Genomic DNA, 9,314 nt, shown 5'->3' with positions numbered 1-9,314 from the left:
TCTTAATTTCTCATGAATTTCCCAGAATCAATCCTAATGATGGCTCAGAGTTATCATTCCCAAAGGAAAACTATGTTTAACAGATGCTTACTAAGTCAGACACAGGTGCAGGTAACTATATGCACAAGTAACCTAAGGAACAGAAGGTATAATAAGAACCCTCTTTTGGGCACATTCTGTGTGGAGCACTGGGTGTTATGCACAATGAATCATGGAACACTACATGAAAAACTAATGATGTAATGTATGGTGATTAACATAATAAAATTTAAAAAAAATAAATAAGAACCCTCTTTTGCCTTCAAGTCACTCTCAGAGCAAAGCAGCACAAACAGCTGATCTGTGAGGGCTGTACAAAATCTCCGACTCAGTATCAGCAATTCTAAGTTCAATCTTAAAAAAAGTGCCAAAGGAATAAGTTAGTGGTTTCAGGACTTATGAAGCCAACCGGGCCTGCCTATAAGACTGTGCCATGGTTACAGTTTGAATACTTAGCACCAACATGGCACAGCATAAGAAAACACAGACTGGAGGAGGGGTCAGCTATCCATGTGGCTACCATGCTGGACAACACAGTTATAGAATATTCCCATCAGTGCAGAGTTCTATGGAACAGTGCCGTTCTACAGAAGGACATTTCCATCCTCAGTACTTTTCCTTCATTATCTGGGGTCATTCTGCCTCATTCACAAAATAATGCAAAGCTCCAAAGAAATGGAAATGGACACCTTAGAGCAAGGATCAGAAAACTGTTTCTGTCAAGGGTCAGATAGGTGGCTTTGTGGGCTGTCCAGTCTGTCACAACTACTGAACTCTGGCATTGTAGGGAGGGTGAAAACAGCCATAGACAATGTAAATGAATGGGTATTCCAATAAAACTTTATTTACAAAAACAGACGACGGAGGGCCACAGTTTGCCAAACCTTGCCTTAATGAACCTATAGAGGCATTTTCAGAATTCAGTGGAATCAGAGGAAACCTCCCACTTCAAAGAGTCCTGAAGTATATAATCTCACATCCTCTTCCTCTATCACCTGCCTAGGGTCTAAACTAGGGCTTCTATCCATGAAAGGAATACTCCTGGTCATCTGTCTGGCATTGCTTCCTCTGGAATTCCCTGCCCATCCATGAAAGGCACATACAGGTTTCTTCTCCAACATGCCCCAAATCATACTGTGGCCCCATCAAGGCTAATTAAATAAAAATATAGTTTAAAAAAAAAAAAACAACACTGTGAAATATTTATTTTTGTTTTGCAGTATTAAGCATGATTAAAACCAGGGCAGAAAAATACTAAGTATAAGTATGTTGGGTGGGAAAGAGGTGAGCTAGCTGTTCCAGTATTTGCTTTTCCTAATTCAGTTAAGACAATGAGTACATAAGAGAGCATCATTAACTCAAGGATGTAGCTGAAGGGTGAGATATGATACCCTGTATGCTCTACTGGCCTCCAAAGGCATTCAAGGGATCATCAAATATGTTGGACACCTTCTGTTCAGATCTTGGTTCAGGTGCTGCCTGTGAAGACCGACTTTTTGGTTTGGTTGTCTTAGCCTGGATACCACAGGAGAAGATATCATCTTTAAAAAGAAAAAAAAAGAAAAGGATTTGCTGATTAGGCAAGAAAATAGCTGCTTGTAAGACACATCTACATAAATCACCAAATATTCAAGTCTGGTAACAGTAGGGGATACCAAAAACACTAAGAGTCAAGCCTCTTAGATTCTGGTCCTGGCTTTGCTACTAATTAAGTTTTATGAGCTCATACAAGTCACGGGTTGTCTCTGACAACAAGTTTCTCAGCCACAAAGGTACGTTGTGTACACGTGGAGGAGACGAAAAAGGGAAAGATAACCGAACTCCAATCCTAGCCCTGACTTTACTATCTGAGACATTATACCTACTTCTACATTCTCTTCCCACTGGATTTTAAAAGGAAAGGGCAATACAAATAAGCAAAGGGAAATCCAACATAGGAGTCCCCCTCTTTCAGAATAAACACACCTATCTGAGGCACGTCAACGCCAAAAATATAAGTCTTTATGACTACATTCATGTTTAGTTATTTCACTGCCTCTAGTGTTTCATGACTCATCTTACTCACCTGTAATGTTACTGCTAGGATTCTATCCTACATTTTAGCATGTGTACATAAAGATACCTACACACAAATGTTAAAGACCATGGCATTGTTTTTAATAAAGGAAATGTGGCAACAATCTAGATCACCTTCAATATGCTAATGGCTGAATACAAAGGAATACTATACAACCACTAAAAACAAAAAAGTAGATAGGTCTCTAAGGACTGACATGGGAAGACATTAAGTGACAAAAGGAATAGCAGAACAGATAAAATATATTCATATTTTGGAAAAAATAAGTATATATTTCTACGTATACAAAGTTCTTTTAAACATCCCCAGGTCTGAAAGGAAACACATCAAACTCTTGATAATGGTTACCTTTAGGGATTGTTTTTCACATTTTACATTTTCCAAATAGTATTCATCTATTACAACAGGTATCTATTACAACTTTTGTTGTAATTAAAAAAAACAAAACAAAACGAAGGCTCTTCTGCATCCCCTGTGGTGGGAAGCAGGTAGAGACAAAGCACATGGCTTACTCCAGGAATAGGCCCCATGTGGCACTGCAGCAGCTGCTTTCTGCCAGTTAACCCCAAGGTCTAGACCTGGGAGAGGAAGAGGACAGAGGAGAAAGTGTGTATTTGGCCTCAGCTCAAGTCCTATCCACCAACACAGGACATAGCAGGAGGGTCACATCTAGGATTAGGCATTCAGCTTGCCCATTAATAAAGTAGATGTTATACCATGGGGGAAAATAAGCATGTTTATAAACACAGAAGATCTCTGGTGAGATATTAAGTCTGAGTAATAAGCTGCTTTCATATATAATCCTGCTCTCCTCCTGCACTTCCCCCTCCATTCTCTGAACTCCTGACCCTCTTCAGTTAGAACTGACTCAAACAACTGCACCACACCCGAGGCAGCCACCATGGCCTACTTCAGCCTGTGGGCATTTCTGACCCTCCCTTCATAACATCAGAATTTGCAGGGTTATCACAGATGATTAGCAGGGGGCATACTAAAATAAAAGTTAAATTATAAATAAAGGTCAAATTCTGGGATCTTTCAAATTCCTTGATGACCATCAGAACAAAAAGTTGTCTCACCAAAATAACTAGTCCATTTACTTATCCATCCTCAGCCTAACTCAGGATTATACAGCAAGCCAAAGGAAACCCACTGGGGAACATTTTCTAAGAAAGGGCCCACACAAAGGTAGCCAGAGAAATAAATAATAGTCACTGAATGGTAATCACTCTCTGTGTCAAATGTAGAAAATCAAACTTACCCATATCATCATCAAATATAGACTTAGCTTCCACTTTCTTTTTGGACTTTTCTTTTGGTTTTACAGTTAGGTCAGCAAAGATATCAATGTTATCATCAAACAAGTTGGATTCAAATGTTCTTTCCTTGTCTCTCGTTTTTTGTGAGGGTTTGACTGCTTCTGTAGCAAATATATCATCCTTGTTGAGCCAAAAAACAAGTAAAACAATTTGAAATCAAGTTGAAGAACTGCAAACTGCCACCACATTCTGGGACAGCCACGAGACCTGCTCTATCTGGAATCCCTACTCCATCCAGATCTCTGCCTGGCCCAGTCCTTGTCTTTCTTCTAGTACCAGCTGAAGCGCCAGCTCTGTAGAGAGGCTTTCTCTAACAGTCCTACCTGAAGGAGTGGCTCCTACAACTAGCCATCCCTCTGTTCCACTGCCCTGAGATGTTTTCTTTATGGTACTCAACATTATCTGAAAACAGTTTATCTGTTGCCCTGTCTGTATCCAATGTCCCTAACATACTGGTCCCAGCTCACTTTGTGCCTCCAGTACCCAGAGGCTCAATAAACATGTGCCCAGAGAGCGGTACTGAAGGCCTTCCTGCTGGCACTAAGTTGTCAACTCCAGCCAGGCCCTGTTTCCTCAGGAACCAGAGGCTAAACACTTAAGCAGTACTCTGAAGCTGCTTTATATAGGTCACAGAGCAACATGCCAAGGAAGCGGACTACAGCAACATGCTGATAAAAACTATAAAAATCAAGATTTAGATCATTATGGCCAGCCAAGAACCAGCCCCACATGAAGCAAAACAAAAAACAACTTCTGAGTAACTTTCGGAATTACTAATTAAAGAACCCAACTGTAAGTAGTAAGCAAGTAGATAGCAAGCAGCAATGAAACAAGATTATTGTAATGTACGACTCAAATGAGCCAATCCAGTATTTCTCTTAACATAGAACCAAGTCCAAAAAGGTACTGTTATGTCCTATTACCTCAAAAATATCTTGTGCTTTTGAGATGACATCCTGCTGACTGTTGGATTTTGACTCATTCTTCTTGCCTTTCTGATCTGTAAAGAGATCATCCTCATCTTCCAAGAGGGGAAAAGGATTCGTTTTCTTTGCTGGTTTTCGTTTAACAGACTGGAACAGATCATCATCACTGCCTGCCTCCCCTAGTACAGGAAACATGGGGCTCTTTTCTTTACTTCCCCCTGGCGGGTTGGCCAGGCTCTCTGCTGCCTTTGGCTTGGCTTTTCTTCTCCCCGTGGACTGAGATCCAGTGCCCTTGGAGAAGATATCTCCAGAATCAAAAAGGTCATCCTCAAGAGGCTGTCCCAGAGATTTCACAAAGGAGCTTCTGTCCACTTCAGACACAGGACCGCCTGCCCAAGTTGGAATGGTAGCTACCACCACCTCCTCAGAGCTGTCTCGTCCACCAGCTGCCCTGGGCTGTGGCTGAGGATCATCACCTGGTGAAATGTCTCCATCTGCCAAGTGTGCAATGGATCTTCTAGAGACACTCACATCATCAGCCTCACTGGACTCCTGGGCAGCCAACCTCCGAGCCGCACGGGTCTGCGGTCTACGCTTCCCTCTCACTTTGACCCGGCTCTGCAATGACAAAAAACATGTTGAGCTAAAGATTTAAAAAAAAAAAAAAAAAGTGTTCAAAACTAACATAGCAAATAATCAGTGACTCAAAATATTATAAAGTTGTCTGGTCTACCTCAATCAAGATATTATCTAAGACACAGAAGAGATGATTTCCTAAAGATTTCCAAAGACATTTAATAGCTTCTCCAAGACTGCATTACTCTGAATCTTTTAATATTCCCCATTTTTGAGTCTTTGGAGGGCAATATCTGTCCAATTTCATACAAAAGGTTTCATCTGCTGCTGGAACCCTGCAAAGTAGGCATGTTGGTACTCTTGTGCTCCACACCCTCCCTAGCCCCTTACTCTGCCCTCGGTTTACATGTGGGTATCTTTCAAAACAAGAAAGAATCAGGAGGAATTCTAGTGCTAACCTTTACCAGGGGCTAGCCTAAAACCAGGCTCCAAGACCAGGAAGATAAAAGACAATAAACAAAGGTAATCTAAAACGTTCTTTTCTTCAAGTCAACAAACACTAATTTCAAATGCTAAATATTTCACATAAAAAATGCGGTTTAGAAATCAGAACTTTTAAGATAACCACAAAATAGGAGTTACTTATTAGCAATAATGTAGTATTTGTGATATTTCCCAAAATATACAGTGAAATAGTTTTAAGGTACAAGCTACTTTGGCCAAAGTACTTGGCTGTGTGTGCCTATTTCAAGAAAATTTCACAAATAATTTTAAGAAGTAGCCAATGTAAACTTACCTTTCACCTTACCAAAGGCTCACAAAAAATAGAACAAAAGGAAGGATATTTTATTTTTCACAAGTTTGGAAATACTTAAAATGAATGTATTTGCTAGGGTTATCCGAGGTACTGTTGCTTACTCAGAGATCAGCCAAGATTTTCTAGAGAAGGAAGACTGGATAGAAAAGAGAACCAACTAAAATAAAAGCAAAACCTCAAGGAGTTCAGTCCATCCAGCACACACCCACAATCATGTGGGCCAGTGGACAGAACCGTACCAGCAGGGAAATAACTGCCACAGGATCTTAGAGGGAGCCCAGGACAAGAGGGCAGGAGGGGAAACATCACAGAAGCAGTGAAGTCTGGGCCGACTGTCAACGACCAAGAGCACTCCTAACAGAGGAAGCAGCCCAAGCTGTTGGCAGTACGGGGCTGAGGTGTGTGTGTTCATGGACCAGTGCCTGGTATGCCTGGAGTTTAGGCTGACAGTGTGGTTGGTGAGCAAGTTGGAAGCTTTGGTTAGCATGGTTTGTAAAAAGGCTTTAACACCAAACCAAGGAGCTTGAATGTCCTCCTTTGGGCAGCAGGGAAGCCAGCAGAGGAGGGACGCGATCTGCTCTGTATTTAAAAGACCTTTTAAATGCAGGACAGCCTGGAGGAAGTGGGACTTCACGTGGCTACTAAGCAGAATGTAAATGTAACAAACAGAAGCAGTGGAAGGCAGAATTAGGAAGGCGTAAGGGGGATGGAGAAGCTGAAGGAAGAGGTGCCTCCTTCACATGGGGAATGGGAGGCAGTCTATGATGTGTAACTGATGGACTAGGAAGAAATATACAAGTTACTCTGGCTAAAAAAAAAAAAAAAGCAAGCAAGCAAGCAAAGGTGGTTTCATCACCTTGTTTGCACTGTGTAACGTGTCTGCCTGAGCTGGAAGATCGAAACTCACGCCGGCCTCCCCACTACTGAGAAGAGTGGGCATACTTTCCAGACTGTGGATCCTCTCAGGTTCAGATGAAGGAAAAGCCAATTCTGGCAAAACAGGCTTTATTCCAGAGATCTGGGGAGCCGCTGCAGGCAGCAAGGCTGCTGGATTAATCGCTAGATTGGCCTAAAAAAGAAAAATGAAACTTACTCTGTATGTTTTCTTAAACACAGCCATCTATTATTACTACTGTGACATATGACAAGAGACACAGTATACACAATGTATAAGATGACAAGAGAAAGAAAAATGCAGGGAGGTCTCCTGATCTAGTCTTAGAATTAAAACAGAGTAAGATTATATACCTGTGCCCACCACTGGGACCAAAGAAAAGATGTTACAGACACAGCACACAAGAAGCAACAACTAGAGGGTGGGGAAGAGATAAGAAAATGCCTGGCAGTAGCTGACAAAAGTAAATATCCAAAAAGTTTATAGATGCCACAAGGCAGGCAGTGAAGATTCCAGACATGTTATAATTACTTGTATTTTCCAGATCCGAGGGGATGGCTCTTTGGTTTTAAATGGAGCGGGACCTGGTGAGTCCTGTGTGAAATTACATTCAGTTAAAAAATACATTGGGGAAATAGAAAAGTGTCTCTTGGATTACACTTATGCCCATTAAATTTGAGGGAGCAAAGCTGTCATTTTCTGTAATTCTATAATGGGAAAGGTATTCAAAACTCTCCTGGGGCCTTGAAACCTTTCACTAACATTATTTCACTTATGCCTCCTCATCCGTTGTGTAGGTGGAATGCTGTCATGACAGACTATAGATGGAGTAAAGGCAGACAAAGATTATGGGTGAGATTCCTAAGAATCACAGTGTATCACAGCACCAAAACCTGACCAGTTGGCAAAATTACCATGCTGGTTACCCCACCCAGCAAATACCACAGAGCACACCGAAATTCACACACAACCTAATGCACTGAGGTTCTAGAAGCAAGGGAAGCTGAAACTTGGGGTGAGTCATTGGAGATATGCTCTCCCTAGTGCCTGGTTTTCACAGCTCAGGACACTGAAGCCTCAGGGAGACATCCAGAGACTGCTGTAAGCCAAAACTGGATCTCACTCTCCAGTTCCGGCCTGCTCCCCGAATGAGTTCCAGAGAGAAGACTGCTGAGGACAGAGACCTATCAGCAGTGACCTCAGGAGAGGAAACCAAGAAAATGTGGGAACCAAGGAATTTGTTATAATTTATATTTAATTCTAATGCAATTCTTACTCCAACATAACCCAAAGGGACAAATGGGGGTTCTAATGGGGAAAATATTCTTCACCCTATATTAACTCTATCTTGGAACTGAATTTGAAAGTTGTCCAAAAACAGTAATCATAAGTATAGCTTCATGGGACTGGGCTATAGATTGAGAAGAGATGAGGCAGCAGGGAGGCATATTTAAAAAAAAAAAAAACCCACAAGACGGGCACCTGGCTGGCTCAGTCAGTAGTAGAGCATGCAATTCTTGATCTCCAGGTTGTGAGTTCAAGTCCCATACTGGGTATAGAGCTTTACTTCAAAAAATGTTTAAATTGTGAAATTTAAAATTTTTTTTAAATATAAAAACACACACAGTTAAGAAAGAGAGGTAGTCCTACTTGCTGTTTCCTCCCTAATCAAGAGAACTCTGAATACCCTTGGGTCTGCGTGATGGAGTCCTTCTGTCCAGGGATGTAAACAAGAGCTTAAAGTCCTTAAGCGGTTCTAACCTGAGGTGTTTCCAGTTTCAGTGTGCTTTTTCCTTTGATACCCTGAGTGGATTCAGGATGTTTCTGGTTCTTGAAAGAGGATACAGAGTGGTCTTTTTTCATTACTCTCTTCTTTTCTGATATCTTCAAAAGAAAAAGAATATCAAACACCTGTCAGGTATCTTAAAAATTTTAAAGAAAACTCATAACTCATAAAAATAATCTGGCTTCTGAGTTTTGAGTCATTTCTCAAATGAGGGTTGAAGACAAAGGCAGCATTTCAGATGGCATTCTAAAGACCGTGACCTTCTCGGGAGTCTTCACTATGCTAAACAGAAAGTAGAGAGTACCTAGGGATGCCTGCGTGGCTCATTCAGTTAAGCGTCTGCCTTTGGCTCAGGTTATGATTTCAGGGTCCTAGGATCGAGCCCTGTGTGGGACTCCCTACTCAATGGAGAGTCGGCTTCTCCTTTTGCCCCTCCTCCCCCCACTCATGCTCTCTCTCAAATAAATAATTTTTTTTTTATTTAGAAAAGAAAAAAAATAGAGAGTATCTAACAAAATCTACTGGGGTGGAGAAAAATGACACAAACAGGTTAACACTCAGATTTAAAGCTTTGCACGTGAAAAGCAAAAATATTTGGTCAGCATGTTGCATGCAATGGTCTTTCAATAAACAACCTAAAAATCAAACAAATCTGGGGGCACCTGGGTGGCTCAGTTGATTAAGTGTCCGGACTCTTGATTTTGGCTCAGGTCAAGATCTCAGGACTATGAGTTCAAGCCCCATGTCAGGCTCCTTGCTGAGCATTAAGCCTACTTAAGATTCTCTCTCTCCCTCTGCCTCTGCCCCTCCCTTCCTCCCTGTACTTTCGTATGCTCTCTCAAAAAATAAAAATCTTAAAAAAAAAAAATCAAACAGGGC

The 9,314-nt window shown here is 41.4% G+C and overlaps 1 protein-coding gene across 6 annotated transcripts in view; it reads right to left on the bottom strand.

The window, feature by feature from the left end:
- Positions 1–860: 860 nt before the first annotated feature.
- Positions 861–9,314, bottom strand: part of WASHC2A (WASH complex subunit 2A) — a 51,663-nt gene continuing 43,209 nt past the window's right edge. For 5 of the 6 annotated variants that reach the window (XM_027587180.2, XM_027587187.1, XM_027587205.1 and 2 more), the window contains 6 exons: positions 8,411–8,533; positions 7,181–7,243; positions 6,611–6,823; positions 4,359–4,979; positions 3,378–3,555; positions 861–1,580 (listed from right to left, as the gene is read on the bottom strand). In XM_027587180.2, coding sequence (XP_027442981.1) covers positions 1,441–1,580; positions 3,378–3,555; positions 4,359–4,979; positions 6,611–6,823; positions 7,181–7,243; positions 8,411–8,533 — 1,338 coding nt within the window. In that variant the 3' untranslated portion in view covers positions 861–1,440. The remainder of the gene's footprint in view (positions 1,581–3,377; positions 3,556–4,358; positions 4,980–6,610; positions 6,824–7,180; positions 7,244–8,410; positions 8,534–9,314) is intronic. The other variant, XM_027587195.2, reaches the window with a different exon arrangement.

Source organism: Zalophus californianus, chromosome 15 (genome assembly GCF_009762305.2).
Source record: "Zalophus californianus isolate mZalCal1 chromosome 15, mZalCal1.pri.v2, whole genome shotgun sequence".
Classification (NCBI taxonomy): domain Eukaryota; kingdom Metazoa; phylum Chordata; class Mammalia; order Carnivora; family Otariidae; genus Zalophus; species Zalophus californianus.
This window is presented reverse-complemented; position numbering and strand designations above follow the sequence as displayed.